This window comes from Sarcophilus harrisii, chromosome 2, assembly GCF_902635505.1.
Source record: "Sarcophilus harrisii chromosome 2, mSarHar1.11, whole genome shotgun sequence".
NCBI classification, from domain to species: Eukaryota; Metazoa; Chordata; class Mammalia; order Dasyuromorphia; family Dasyuridae; genus Sarcophilus; species Sarcophilus harrisii.
In genome coordinates, this window is record NC_045427.1 from 416,047,051 (window position 1) to 416,063,432 (window position 16,382).

Sequence of the window (16,382 nt, forward strand, 5' to 3'; positions counted from 1 at the left end):
GGTCCTTTGCTAAGTTCTTTTGGAACTTGGCCCGCTTTAATTGGCGTTATAATTATGATAAACTTTGCCTCTTGATTTGGATACTTCATGATGCTGATCTGGGATCTCAACATTTTGGGACACCCCTTGAACTTCCAAGAGGCTTACTATGAAAAACAAACCAACAAACTAGGGCAGCTAGATGGTGCAATTAATAAAGCACCAGACCTGAGTTCATATCTGATCTCAGACACATGACACTTATTCTATGACTCTGAGAAAGTCACTGAACATTACCTCAGTTTACTCATATGCAAAATTAACTGGAGAAGGAAACAGAACACCCCATATGGGGTCGTGAGGAATCAGACACGGCCGAATGACTACACAACAAGCCAAGAGGAAGAACCCAGCCAGATTCCCTCTCCCTGCAGAAATGTGCAGTGCTGCCCCAGTAGGCTTGAGTTGTATTGTGTATGATGGTCAGTATGGGGAGCAGTATGGGGGACTCAGTTACACTGAGTCATCAGTCAAAAGGGGTGGGAAGAGGTGAGAAATTTCAAAATACTCTAGTCCAGGATCTGTGTATGTTTACTGATTAAGTGTGCTCATTACTGCCAGGCTAACTCATGACTAAGCAAACGGATGCTGATTGTCACACCTGAGCATATGGTCTCAGGGAGTGACATGGGAGGGGCAGCATTCCTAGGATCCTGGCAGCAGCAAACAGGCAATTAGCAAAGGAGGGTAGGGCAGGACGGGGCATCAAGGAAGAGGGATGTAGGCAGAAGGAAATAAAGGAACTCTTTCAGTAAGGGCTGAGCCATGCTTGTCCTCCTGGGAGGCACCCACCCACAGAGTAATGAATTCAAGCCCTTCCTTAAGGAGGCAGAAGAATGCCTGGGAATGGTTGACTAATGAAAGAAAGTGAAGAGTTCTTAGGCAGGATGGAACAATCTATGAAAAGCCAAATACATAAGTGGATAAAGCACTAGACCTGGAATCAGGAAGTCTCATTTTCCTAAATTCAAGACTTCAGACACTGACTACCTATGTGACCCTGGGCAAGTCACTTAACTCTGTTTGCCTCAGTTTCTCTACCTGTAAAATGAACTGGAGAAACAAATAGCAAACTACTCCTGTATCTTTGCCAGAAAAATTCCAAATGGAGTAACAAAAAGTTGGATACAACTGAAAATGATGAGCATATCCAGATATCTATCAGAGAGATGCAACTAGTATGTGCAGAGTTTGTAGAGTTTTCTGAAGAAGAATGTCAGTGCTTCCTGCTTCATAAATAGAAGTAAACCCGCAGTCAGTTCTGGGAGGAAAAGTCATAAGAGCGGGTCACTGACTCCCTGCTGAGAGGTACAAAGGCATTCAGATGGAATCCCTAGAAGTTTATTATTTTACCTGAATGTTTTCTAAGGTATAACAAATCTATGACCATTTTCCAATTTAATAATCATTTTCTTTGACAGAAAATGTAATTTTCTCCTCAGGACTCTCTCACTTAGGAACTCTTTCTTATTTAGCAATCTAGTCTTCTAGGGATACCACATATATTGAAAAAACAAAGTAGATGAAAAATGCATATTGTATAGATTGTGCCATGTGATCAGATAAATAACCCTTTCAGTTACTTCATCATTATATGTATATTTCCATATCTACACATTTGCATATATGTTCTCATTTAGAATTTCTGCACATGGGCTTTTGATTATTATGCATGGTAAGAAAACTGGGAATAGTCACACAAGTAACTTTTAGTGAAGCAGATTTAAATACATATATATCTCAGAGAGGTGGAGCTGATATTCAGAACCAGAGGGAATTGAAATTCAAATTGGGTGAGAAAAAGAGTACTAATATATTCTAAATGAGTTCACATTAGCAAGCCCAGACATCCTAGGGTGCTGAAAGAACATGCATATGTGAACACTGCTGTTGGCAATTGCTGAGGAATTGCAGAGAATGAGCTATTGCTTAAGAATCATAGAAAATGGAAGAGGACCTTATTTTCAAAAGCTGATAGGGGAGGGGAAGAGGAGTTATAGTCTAGAAACTAAAGATAGATGAATTTGATGTTGATCCTAAGTAAAACTGTGAAACAAATTATCAAGCAAGGATTTGCAAGGATTTATGATGAGAGGAGAAATCCCTAGGAATTGACATGAGTTCAGTAAGAACAAGTCATGACAGATTCATTTTCTTTTTAAAATTCATACGTAATAAATGGCATAAAAAGGTATTTTTTAGGAACTGCATGATCAAGGAAGGAGGTAGGCTGGTCATTTAGCAGAAGATAATGGACATTTCAAATACTACACTGGTGCCCATAAAATGTTAAAAGACCTAGAAGAGTACAGACTTCAGAGATGTGATGAAGATCAAATGAGGTAATGTTCATAAAGCACTTTGCTCCTCCCCCATCCCCAGAAAAGGCTTAGAGAACATTCTTCAGCATTTGAGCGGATCATTTATGAGGGATTTAGGAGAGATTATGGACAAGAATCAAATAGAGTGAGAGCACTGATGGATGGCCATCTGTACCATGCACCTTATTGATATAAGGAAGGTCACAGGTTTAATGAATTTTAAAAGGGCTACTGTGTCTAAAACATTATAGTTTGACAAGAGTAACTGTATTGTTTGGTGGGAACAAGAACAAATACACAAAGTAACTTGATTTTAGCAAGGCATTTGATAAAATTTCTCAAGTCATCTTTGTAGACAAGATGATAAGTTATAGATTCTGAACTAGTTAAATGACTAGAACCCAAAAGTGATTGGGTTGTTGTTACAGTTGTTACTGCAGAGGGCCATGATAAATATTTCTATCAATGACAATGATAAAAACCTAAGTTGCATGCTTATCCAATTTGGGAAATACATAAAGTTGGGAGAGAGAACTAACAATTTGGATAACAGACATAAAAACATCTTGACAATCTAAGGTCATGAGTCTCATAAGATAAAAATTAATAGCTATAAATGTAAAATCTTACTGTGAGCTCTAAGATCAATGATTCCATTCGTGTTGATATTTTTCACTAGTACAGATTGAAATTCCTCTATGACTTGGTACCTCATCTTTGATAGTTGTTATATGTTTTTTTTTTTTAAATCATCATTACAATCAATTCAGAGATATGCTTTTCTGAACTTGGCGAGGCTGATTCTTAAGACTCCAGTTTTGCTATTTCTTTCCTTCCTTCCATCTTTTCTCCCTCTCTCCTTCCTTCATCCCCTCTTTCTTCCTTTCTTTCTTGCTTCATCCCCTCTTTCTTCTTTCCTTTTTTCTTTCTTCCTCCCCTCTTCCTTCCTTCCTTTTTTCCTTCTTCCCTCCCTTTCTTTCTTTCTTTCTTCCCTTCCTTCCTTCCTTTCTTTCTTCCCTTCCTTCCTTTCTTTCTTTCTTTCTTTCTTTCTTTCTTTCCTTCTTCCTTCCTTCCTTCCTTCCTTCCTTCCTTCCTTCCTTCCTTCCTTCCTTCCTTCCTTCCTTCCTTCCTTCCTTTCTTTCTTCAAAACAACTGGGGTTAAGTGACTTGCCCAGGATCACACAGCTAGTATGTACTTAATGTCTGAGGCCAAATTTGAACTCAGGGTTTCCTGACTGGAGTGCTGCACCATCTAGCTGCTTTTTTGCTATTTCTTATACAAAACCTTTCCACTGTGTTAGGACCTGTCGGAGCTGTTCCACCTGTATAACCTGCAAGATGCTAGTTACCCACTATGATGAGACATCAGAGCTGGATGTTAGTGAAAAGAAAGTACATGTAAAATAATTGTATACTAAAAGACTTTGCTAAATGTTTTTTTTTTCCTTTTCTCTTTAAAAAAGAAATCTTTGTTACAAGGAAATAGTCACTTGAGAAATGAATGTAACTTAAAAACAAAATGTATCAATAAAAAAATCATATACTAAGATTTAAAAAATCATCTACATTAATTTGGCAGAGGCATGATGAGACCACAGTTCATGTGAAAGATATCTAGGGATTTTAGTAGACTGCAGGTTCAGAATGAGTCAACAGTGTGACATAGCCTCTACGAAATCTGAGGGGATCTTAGGTTGCATAAATAGAAGCATGGTGTCTAGAACAAGGAAAGTGATCAGATGCCTGCTATTGCTGGAGGGCTGTGTTCAGTTCTGGATGTCCCATTTTAAAAAGGACAATAACAAGCTGGAATGTGTCCAGAGGTAGGTAACCAAAATGGGTCAAAGGTCTGGAGACCAAATTATGGCATTTGATGAAATCTCTTTAGATCTCTTTGTGGATTAGGTAGAGAAATGTGCATATAAGGTGAATTTAGAATGAGTTGAATGGCTTCATCTGAAAACCAGTGATTAATGAATGGATCAATATGATCATGGAGGGTACATGTCCTTGTCCAATTAATCCAAAATCAATTGAAGAAATTGGAGATATCTAGCCTAGAAATGAGAAGATCAGGCTTAAGCTAATGAGAAGTTTTCATGGTCCCTGTCTTCAAATATTTGAAGTGCTATCATGTAGTGGTGGCTAGCTGACAGTGAAAGTAAAGAATGTGCCATCCTTGTAGTCAGAGAGATCTGAGTTTGAATCCTGCCTTAGACATTTACTAGCTGCATAACACTAAGCAAGTCATTTAAATACTGCTTGCCCCAGTTTCTTCATCTGTAACATAGCTATGATAATAATAGCACCTACCTTCCAGTGTTTGAGTCTCACATGAGGCATAAAATAATGCAAAAAAAAGCTTTGAAAATATTAAAATATCTACTCCATAAAATATTAAAATACTATTTAATATTAGCTAATACATGGCAGAGAGAAGAGACTTCTTTGTGCCTACAGATGGCAAAACTAGGAATGCTCTGTGGAAGTTGAAGGGAAGAGTTTAGTTTAATATAAGGCATAACTTCTTAATAATCAGAACTGTTCCAATATGAAATTAGCTTCCTCATGAGAAAGTGATCCCCTTATCACTTGAATGTTCAAAAAGCAGCTAAATGGCTCCCTGTCAGGGCTGCTATAAAAGGGGCTAAAATTTTCTGAGTATGAAGTTGCCTTGAATGTCCTCTTAGGGGCTTTCAAAAATTCTACTTTGGACAAAAATCACATAGAGTGAGAGCAGGGAGGGGTGACCACCTGCATCACTGCACATCAATAAGGCCACAGGTTTAATGAATTCCAAAATGACTACTGTGTCTAAAACATTATAGTTTGACAAAAGTGACTATATTGTTGGGGACAAGTCCAAATACATAAAAGATCTTGATTTCAGTAAGACTCTTGATAAAAGTTCTCAAATTATCCTTGCATACAATATGAAGAGTTAAAGAATGAAAATACAAATAAGGAGATTCTGAAGTAGTTGAATGACTAGGCCCCAAAAGCAATGATTAATGAATTAATGTCTAATTCTATTAGTCAATGCTCATTAAAATTCCTTCCCTTTGGCAGAGACCAACAGAATTCTAGAACTCTAGAATTAAAAGAACTTTGGTGGCCATCTAGTCTATGTAGTTCTAAATTTTTTAATTTAGCAAATGTTTGTAGTATTGTATGCCTTCCAGGAATGATGGTGTGATGGCAAGAAATCTGCTGTTGATAGTATACAGCACACAGTCCCACTCAGGCTCTTACAAAAAGCTACTACATAGTGTAGATGTGATGCCCACCAGTACCCTTAATTAACTCTGGGAGGTAGATAGTGTCAACATCATTATCCTTGCCTTACAGAAGAGAAAACTATGACTCAAAAAGGGAAAGAAACTCACATATAATTACTGTTAGATTCAGGATTTGGTCTCCAATCTCCCATCAGCCTACGCCAATCAGCCAAGAAGTGGAAAGGATTGTACACGACTATATTTCAAGGCTGGGAAGGTTCCTATTACTACTCAAAGACATTTGCCTTTAGTTCAAATCTTAAAATTGAGAGCTAGAAGGGGCTTTAGAGATTTTCTTGTAGTTGTTCAGTCCTGTCACACTCTTTGTGACCTCAATTCTTGGCAAAGATACTAGAATAGTTTGCTATTTCCTTCTCCAGCTCATTTTACAGATGTTGAAGCTGAAACAAACTGGGTAAACTGATTTGCCCAGGGTCACACAGTTAGTGAGTGTCTGAGGCAGAACTTGAACTTGGGTTTTCCTGACTCCTGACTCAGCCCTCTATCCATTTTTGCCACTTAGCTATCTTTGAGTGCTCCCTGCACTTAAGAAATTATCTATCTAGTCCATGGGAAAGGACATTATCGTGGGGTTGTTACTGTCCTGCCAATAAACTGATTGACCACAAAGTGACTCATCAAATAAGAGACCAAGGCTAGGAATCTAGACTCAATTGACTCTACTTGAGTCAAGGTTAGCCAGTGGAGCCCTGACCCAAAGCTGATATAAAATTAGAAGATGGGAAATAAAATACCAGGGATGGGCTCACCAACTACAAGCTTAAGTTCTAAAACATGACATCAATTTGGTGTTTTTTAGGCTAAGGATCAAACCAGATACCCCTAGCCCCACATTTCCAAACAAAATAGTTAAGGATAGGAGGGTCCAGGTCTCTGATTTCTTGGGCTTATGACACAGAAAAATATGAGTTTACATTTGTATGGCACTTCAAGATTGGCAAAGAACCTTTTTTCACAATGACTGTGGGAGGCAAAGAATAAAAAAAGCCTTACCCTCATTTGATAGATGAAGGAGTAGAATATTCAGAAAGGGTGTGTACACTGCTAGTATGAATTAGAGCTAGGTTCTTAAAACGAGGTTTCTTAAGTCTAAATCTCTTGGTTTTGGTTTTTAAGGAAGAGCATAAGTAGTTCAGGCAATCAGGTAATGATTTGTATAGAAAGTAAACAAAAAATATACATGCATACATAAACACCCGTGCACACACACACATATACATACATACATACAACATATGTTTGTATAGGAAGACAACAAAAGCATAAATATGTCATGCACATATACATAAATATATACACACTATATATAATATATAAGTTCCTAGCTAATACATCTGTAAACATATACATATGTTATATTTATGCTTTTGTTAACTTAATTGAAGGAAGAAATGCTTCATTTTTTGACTTTGCATCTGTAGCAAAGTCAGCATATATTAGATGCTTAATAATTGCATGTTGACTGATTGAGTGATATGATTCAGCATAATATTGTTTGTCTGAATTGTGTTAATTTCTTATCTTCTTTTAGTTCCTGTTACTGAAAATACCTGGGAATGAAGTCTCTTGTAGAGTAATTAGTACAAATAGTATCATTTCCATTTTACATTTTAAGTCCTCTTCTGGAGCTTCCTTATAATATGTAGGTGATCCTTGGTTCTCAAAGGATTTGACCCCAAGTTCTAACAGATCTTACCAAGTTAGAAAGATGTCACTAGAGTCAAAACGGTTCATTATCAAAGTTATCCAAAGAGTAAGGAATTTTTTGAGCCACTGCAACAATCAAATACCATCTCATAAATTTTAAGGGGTGGGGGGGAAGAAGAGGGTTTTTGTAAATTTTGGCAATGCAGGGAATAACACACATCCATTAAATCATGGATTACTGAAACAGAGAGTCAGAGGGGTGAACCTAGTTGTTGAGAACCCAGAACTAGTTCAAGTTGGAGTCAGGAGGTTAATAGTAAAAGTTTACAGAAAATAAATTCTTAACTTCAAGTTCAGTGATTTTTCAGAGCTGCCTCTCAAAAGATTTCTTTCCAGGTCTACCTTCCCTATATTTACATGCTAATTCCAAATTTTGGAGCCTATCCCAGCTCTAACATTCTATATCACTGACCATCCAGACACCTAGAGGCTCCTCAAACTAAGAAAGGTCCATTTCAGGGAGAAAGGATTATGGTCTAAATAGTAAAAGAAAGGATACTGAACAAAGAGAGGCAGAGGGAAGCCCAGGCACAATCTCTACCCAGTCCTAGACCTCCAGTGACTTTCAACTGTTTAACTTTCAGTTTTCCTACAGAATCTACATCTTCCCTTCCCAGTACCCCCTCCCACCCCCTCCCCAGAATCTTCAGCCCCGCCTAGATAATTGGCCCACAGTAATTTATACTCGATCCACACCCTCCTTCCCACACCCAGCCTGCTGACTTCTCAGTTGGGCTGGTCTGACAGTGCTGCCCCTCCTGCAACACTTCTCTTTCTACTGCCATTCTCCTGCCCCATTTAAAACAGCAGAATCAGCTAAAGGAGGGGGAGAGAAAGAGGGAGGAGAGAGAATTTGGAAGGCTTTCACTCCTCCTTTCTTCCTTTAGCCCTTGGAACGAAAGAGAGCAAAGATGCTCAGAACTATAGAATCTCAAAAGTAAGAAGAAAAGCTCTCAAATCCAAACTCCTCTTCATGCCTGGACTTTTCTGACAGCCTGGTATCTGACCTCCTTATTTGCATTCATCTTAGAATCAAAGAATATGAAAGTAGGAAAGAACTGCAGAAGGGATATAATGCTAACAAGAGAATTCCTCTCAAAAACATCTTTGACAAATGGTCATCCTCCCACTGCTTACAGATCTTCACCGATGGGGAATTCACTATGTCCCACAGCAGACTATTCCACACCGAGGCATCTCTCCGGTTATTAATCAGTTTTCTTTATCTTCAAAATCTGCCTCTCTGAAACTCTGAAACACTCTCCTTATCCTGCCCTCTGGGGCCAAGCAGGACAAGACCAGTTCCTGCTCAACAAGACTGCCCTTCAAATACTTGAAGACAGAGATCATGGGTCTTCTCTAGGTTAAACATCTCTAGTTACTCTAGCTGATTCCTATGTGGTATCATTGCAAATCCTCACTATCATTCCGATTGTCCTCCTTAGAACACTTATTCTTCTCCCTTTTTGCCAGCTTTACCACCTTTTGGACTGTATTAAAATGTGAAGCCCTATCAGGGAGGGAATGTACCAACCAAATGGTTGATTTCTGTCTAATTTATGGGACACTCATAGGGCCCAGTTTCTCCCACATTTATCGACTCTTCCCTGAGAACTGAATTCTCTGTAGCAATGTCCCTTCCAACCCAGAGAAACTGTAAAAAGGGACAGACATGAGTAGGAGCAGGAAAAAAGGGGCCTGAAGAATAGAAAGGGTGGGACCAAAGCTTCTTCCTCTGCTTTTGTTTAAGAGTCAGAGCCTGTGAGTTATTATTAACTCCTATTCACTCTCATGTATTTCCCATGTTTTCAAACTCTTCAGTGGAATGAACTTACCTTTTTATCTCTTATCTCTGATGAAAGAAGTCCCTCTCTTCCTTCAAGATGAAGGCTACCTCCTTCAAGAAGCCCTTCCTACCACCTTAACAGCAAGTGATCTCTCCTTCCTCAAATTTCGTCTAGTACTTTTCCTAAGCCTCTCATGCCTATTTTATTCTCTCTTGTTTCATGGTTGTCCATGTACTCATCTTCCCCTCATTAGATTGTAAATGCAGTAAGAACAAATGCTTTTATTATATCTATTTATGTATAAGAAGACAGATATCTTTTTATGCTCAGCACTCAGCTGTGACCATAGGAGTTTACAAATGTTTGTTAAACTGAAAAGCTCCTCTGATAATGGTGACCAGTACTGTGGAGATGGCCTAGAGCACTTAATTTTAAACTTCTGCACCCGTCAGACCATTTGGGGTGAGAAACCTTGTCAAACCATGTTGCCATCACAAAACCCCATCAGAATAAAAAAAGAAATCAAACATCATTTGAGACATAATATCCATAAGGGAGTATCTGGTTTTGATTAAGCAGCATAAGCACACTTTTCCAAAAATAAAAGGAGAGACCTCATTATTTTATAAATATTCAAACTATGGAGACTTTCGAGTCACAGATTGCCAGAGCTGAAAGTGATCTCAGAATACAGAATGTGAGAGCTGAAAGGGACATCAGAATCTGCAAGGTCAAAGCTGGAAGGGAGTTTGTTGAGAGGCAGTTGTAGTGTAGTGAAGAATATCTCTGAGTATGGAATTTAAACCCTTATTTTAAAATTTGGAATTTAAATTTGGATTTGGAATTTGAAAATACAGGTTTAAATCCCAAACTAGCCCATTTGTCCTTAGACAGTTTACTTTCATCCTCTGGGCTCTGACTATACAACAGGGAGCCAAGAGAGTAGGGTGTTAAAACTGATTGGCTGAGTGACTATGAACAAGATACTTTATTCTCTGAGCCTCAGTTCTTCCTGTAAAAGGAAGACTTCTACCTTTGCTACTTGCTTCACAGGAACACAGAATGTCAGAACTAGAAAGGAACTTAGAACACAGAATACTGGAAATAAAAATACCTTGAAACAACATACTCAATTTTAGAACAGGAAGGAACCTTAGAGACCATATATTTCAATTTTGTTAGGCCCAAAGAGGGGAGGTATCAGAACCATAATTAGTACAAGGAGGATGGGGCTCTAGAATGCTAAAATGGAGTTGGTGTAGGGGTGGGAGGGGCAGGCAGGAATTGATAAAAACTATTGCTATTTTGCCTTACAATCCAAGTAAAGGGTACAATTGCCCTTGCCCACCATCTCCAGGTAGCCAGGACAACTCTCAGGGTTCACTTCCTGCTGATCTCCATGGGAACAAAGACCAGGGCTCTCTGTGGGATAAGTAGAAGTGTCCCACAATCTACTATGCTTTCTATCCCCCAACTTCATTTGCCCTAGGCACAATTTTGATTAGTCATTTTAGAAACAAATTGTGAAAGGTCCTAGCAATCTAGTAAAAGTGTAAGTAGTCCTTGGACCCCTTTGTCTTCCTTCTTCCCTCCCTCCCAGTCTATCAAAGATTCCAAATGTTATTCTTAGATAACCAGTGGGATATTGTAAGCTTATGGTAGGCAAGATAACCTATCTAATGCTACTTTGTATCTCCTATATAATGTTTGAACACAGAATTATTAATAAATAATGGAAAGAACTCAAATGTGGAGGTGAGAATAGACTCAAAAGCTAATTCTGCTGTTAACTGGGGAGTGGCTCTGTTTGAGTCTCAGTTTCCTTATCGGTAAAACTGGATTAATAATCCTGGCTCTGCCTAACTCTTAGGGGCATTGGGAGGAAAGTGCTTAGTAAAATTTAAAGACCTATATAAATGTTAATTATTATTTCACACTACTTTGTAAATGGTTGTTTTGATCTGATCATAAAAAACACAGAAAGTCTAGAGCTGAAATGGACCTCATAGACTATCTTCATTTATAGATGAGATAGAGGCCACCTGAGGGGAAGTGAATTGACCAAAATCACGTAGAAAGTTAGAAACAGGTGATCTGCCCCTACTCCTGTGCCCCACTCCAACACACTTTCTGAGGGCACTGCAACTGGGGCGGATTGTGAATATCTCTTCTTGCACACAAGCTCCTAACCTCAGTTTATTTATTGCCCTTTTCAGACCCATCTGGAATGGGAGGAAGACAGAATGAACCTTGGCTCCTTCTCTATATGGAGTGGCCCGCAATGGTTACGGCCCTTCCTCTGGAATCTTGGAGTTGGCAGGATCAGACCATTCCCTCTCGGAGTTGTGCCTTCAAGTTCCCTGGTCTAGGAACTGCAGATGGCTGGCTGCCAGATACACCTTCAGCCCTTCACCTAGCTCCTGCTGGGCTTCTTGACTCCCTCACCAGACTGGCCTGTCGTTTGGCAGAGATCCTGGCCTCTGGAATTACAGCCTGGGCCTTGGCGGGGTCTCAGGTGTCCAGCAGAGTTTCAAGCTCACCCACTGCCCCGGCTCCCCTCCCCGCCCCCACGTCTGAGCCCACTTCAGACTAGACATCCCCGCTGGCTCTTGCCCACAGCTCCTCAATCACCAGACTACTTACTTCCATTTTCAGCTGCCGGCTGCTGCAGGGCTCCCGCAGCACCTCCAAAACCCTCATCATCGTTTTCAATGCCTGCGATCTCACTCTCCTGCTGGGCCAGGAAAGCAGCTGCGGGGTCCTCCTCGGCTGGCCCCGGGGCCCCACTGCCGGAGGAGAATAAGCCGAAGTCATCAGCCATAGTTTACCGGACCGTGTATCCACTGCCTCGCCGAATGTGTGCCCAGCCCGAGTGCCTACTCCTCTGCCCACCCCTCTACCCCACCCCCTGGCGCGCAGGACACAGCAGTAACCCGACACTGCCAGCGGAGCGGAGCCCGGCCTGGGGGGGGTGGGGGGGCAGGAGGCCGGAGCTGGGCCCAGCACCGCCAAGAGATCGCTTCCTATCGGGGCTCAGCTGTCACTGCGGCTAAAGGAAGCGTCGCGGGGAGGAGCCTGTCCGAAAGCAGGGAATTTGGTGATGTCAATAGTCACTGGCGGACTAGCAAGGGTGGGAGGGTCTCAGAGAGAGTAGGTTCAAAAAATCCACCGCAAAAATGCAGAAGACCTCAGGAGCTAGAATATGGTTCAAGGTAGATGCGCCGACAAGCCGGGAGTAAATTATTAAAGGCACGGCGTTGTCCTGAAAATGGGAGGCCATAGTCCAGCTGTGCTCTGATCTGTACTATCCGGAGGAACGAGTACAGTTCTGGCCTATAGTATGATGTAGCGGAATGAGCAATGGTCTGAGAGCCGCGGAGAACTCGGGTTGATTTTGAGCTGGGCCATTTACAAGCCGTATGTCCTTGGACAAGTCATTTCACACGCCAAAGCCTTAGAGTTTCCTCAAACAGATAGTGGGGAGAAGTTGACGAAGCTTCGACGTTATTTTCTTTGAAAAAGAATAAGACGGAGGCAGCTAGGTGGCGCAGTGGCTAGAGCACCAGCCCTGAAGTTCTGAAGTCAGGAGGACCCGAGTTCAAATCCAATCTCAGACACTTAACACTTCCTAGCTGTGTGACCCTGGGCAAATCATTTAACCCCAATTGCCTCAGAAAAAAATAAGATTTAATCTGCTTGGACCCTGAGATCAGAACTAGGAAGAATGGAGGTAGGGTGAGGTCTTGGAATAAACTGCCTCTGGAGGTAATAAGTAATAGTCAGAATTTATATAGCACCTACTATGTTCCAGGTATTATGCTAAATTCTTTACATTTATTTCCTTTGATCCTCACAAAATACTGGGAGATAGGTACTTTTATACTTATTTTACAGTTGAGGAAACTGAGATAAACAGATAAAGTGACTGAAGGATGAATTTGAAATGAGATCTTCCTGACTCCAGCTCTAACACTCTATCCGTAGGATCACCTAGCTGTATATTCTCACTTTTACTAATGGGGAGGAAGGTTCTTTTTTTTTTTTTTTTTTTTAATGTATATATATATATATATATATTCAATTTTTTTGTTCCCGTTTTTTTCCCTCCTTCCACCCCTTCCCATTCCATTGTGAAGAAATATAATACCCATTATACAAACGAAGTTATGCAAAACTCATTTCTACATTAGCCATGTTCTTAAAAAAAGGGGGGGGGAACGAGATAAAGAGAAAGTGAGAGAGAAAAAGAGGAGGGGCGTGTCAGAGAAAGGAGTAGGAGAGAGAGAGAGAGAAGATTCTGAATCCATTAGTTCCATCAGTTCTCTGGAGGTGGATAGTATTTTTCATAATGAGTCTTTGGGAATTGTTGTGTATCATTGTATTGATCAGATTTATTAAGTCTTTAACAATTATGTTTTCAATATTGCTTTTTCTGTGTAAATCCTGATTTGCAGCAATTCATATAAATCTTAAGAGGTTTCTCTGAAACTATTCTCTTCATTTCTTATAGCATAATAGTATTTCATCACAATTCATATATTATAACTTGTACAGCCACTCCCCGATCAAAGGGCATCATCTCAGTTCCCATTTCTTTGCTATAAATATAAAAGAGCTGCTTTAATAGTTTTGTGTATGTACATAATGGGTCCTTTTCATTTTTCTTTGATCTTATTAAGTATAGATCTCCTAGTGGTATTGCAAGGATAAAGATTTATAGCTTTGGGAGCATAGTTCCAAACTGCTCTTCAGAATTGTTGGACTAGTGCACCATAAATAGATTAGCATGCTTATTTTCCCACATCTCCTCCAGTATTTGTCCTTTCCTTTTCTGTCATTAGCCTGACAGGTGTGAGGTAATATCTCAGAAGTGTTTTAATTTGCTTTTTCTCTAATGATTAGTGATTTAGGGATATTTTCTTATATTACTATTGATGGCTTTGATTTATTCTTTTGTTTATATCCCTTGACCATTTATCAATTGGGGAATGACTCATTCTTATAAATTTATTTAATTTTCCTATATATTTGAGAAATGAGACATTTATTAGAGAAGCTTACTATCAAATGTATACACTTTCCTGCTTTTCTTCTAATTTTATCTGCATTGGTTTTGTTTGTGTAAAAACTTTTTAATTTTTACGTACTTAAAATTATCCATCCTACCTCCTATGAACATCTCTATTTCTTGTTTATTCATGAATCCTTTGTCCATAAATCTGACAGGTAATTTCTTTCATGCTCCCCTAATTTGCTTTTGCTATCATTTTTTAATATTTAAATAATGTACCCATTTTGAATTTAGTTTATTATACAGTGTGAGATGTTGATCTATGCTCAGTTTCTGCCAGACCACTATCCAAGTTTCTCAACGGTTTCTCTCAAATAATGAGTTCCTGCCCAAATAGTTGAAATGCTAGTTGAAATGTTTTGAGTTTATCAAATACTAGGTTATTATGCTCATTTCCTTCTGCATGTTGTGTACCCAATCTGTTCTGTTAATCCACTCTGTTTTGTCTAGTACCAAATTATTGATGATTTACAGCTTTTTGGTATAGTTCAAATTTTGGTACTTTGGTACTTCCTTCCTTTACAAAACTTTTTTTAAAAAATTGATTCCCTCGATATTCTTGACTTTTTGTTCTTCCCAGATTAATTTTGTTATTATTTTTCCAATTTTATAAAGTAACTCTTTGTTAGTTTGAAGTGGCACTAAGAATTAAACTAATTTAAGTAGTAACATAATTTTTATTAGGTTGGTTTAGCCTTCCCATGAATATTCAATATGTCTTCAGTTATTTAGATCTGTCTTTATTTGTGGGAAGAATGTTTTTTAATTGTTTAATATAATTTCTGTGTATCTTGGCAGGTAGACTCCCAAGTATTTTACAATATCTACAAGTATTTAAAATGAAATTTTGCTTTCTATCTCTTCTTGCTGACTTCTCTGAGTAATATATAGAAATACTGATGATTTGTGTGGGTTTATTTTATAACATGAAGTTTTTCTAAAGTTGTTAATTGTTTTGACATTAGTTTTTTTAATTAACTATATTTGTGTCATAAAAGGAATTTGATAGGTAGAAATCTACCAATTTTTTCAAAAGCATTTTACATAGTATTATAAATGTCCTTTAAATGTTTGGTAGAATTTTTATTATCATTTTACTTAGTCATTTTATTATTTTATTTATTTACTTAGACATTTTATTATCATTATCATTTTACTTAGTCAGTTTTATTGACTTGCTTTTATTTCATCTTCATAGTTGTGCAGTTATCCTTTTCATTTTTGATACTGGTAATTTGTCTTTCTTTTTTTAAAAAACAAAATTAGTCAATACTTTATTTTATTGCTTTCTTCATAGAGCCAGTTCCTACTTTTAATTTTCCCTTTGACATTCAGGATTTCTATTTGGTATTTAACAGAAGGTTTTAAATTTGTTGTTTTTCTAGAGGGTTTTTTTTTGTTTTTTTGGTTTTTTTAGTTCAATGACCAATTCATTGATCGGCTCTTTTCTCTTTTATTGATGACATTTAGAGATATAAATTTTCCTGTAAGTACTACTTTGGCTACATCCTACAAATTTTGGTTATGTTGTTTCATTGTTGTCATTATGTTGAATGATATTATTGTCTATGATGTGTTCTTTGACCCATTCATTTATTAAGATTAGATTAGTTAACAATTAATTTTTTTTTTTTTTTTTGCTGAGGCAATTGGGGTTAAGTGACTTGCTTTTTCTCCATTTGTGTATGAGGATTTTAATGCCCCAATACATGCTCAATTTTTGTTCTATCACTAATACTTTGACTTAGCAAAATGCCTGGCACTTATTAAATGTTTATTGAACAATTATTTAAACTCCAAAAAACATTATTGTGTGATCTTGGCTATAGGTCTATGGTATTTGAGCTATTTCTTTCTAGCTGTCTGCGATATTTTGCCTTGATTTGAGAACTCTGAATTTTTGCTATGATATTCCTGGGAGTTTTCATTTTTTTTTATTTTTTTTTTTTTTGGTCTCTTTCAGGAAGCAATTGTGGATTCTTTAAATTTCTACTTTACCTTCTGGTTCTAAGATATCTTCCCAGTTTTCCTTTATGATTTCTTGAAATATGATATCTAGACTTTTTTGTTCATTGGTTTCAAGTAGTCAAGTAATTCTCAAATTTTCTCTTTTCAATCCATTTTCCATGTCAGTTCTTTTTCCTATGAGATATTTCAC

General features: G+C 38.3%; 1 protein-coding gene across 2 annotated transcripts in view; it reads right to left on the reverse strand.

Annotated features, from left to right (window-relative positions):
* Positions 1 to 12,218, reverse strand: part of CLTB (clathrin light chain B) — a 36,839-nt gene extending 24,621 nt beyond the window's left edge. Inside the window, exon 1 of one of the 2 annotated variants that reach the window (XM_031953722.1) lies at positions 11,797 to 12,218. In XM_031953722.1, the coding sequence (XP_031809582.1) occupies positions 11,797 to 11,974 (178 nt within the window). In that variant the 5' untranslated portion in view covers positions 11,975 to 12,218. The remainder of the gene's footprint in view (positions 1 to 11,796) is intronic. The other variant, XM_003756863.4, reaches the window with a different exon arrangement.
* Between the last annotated feature and the right edge of the window lie 4,164 nt (positions 12,219 to 16,382).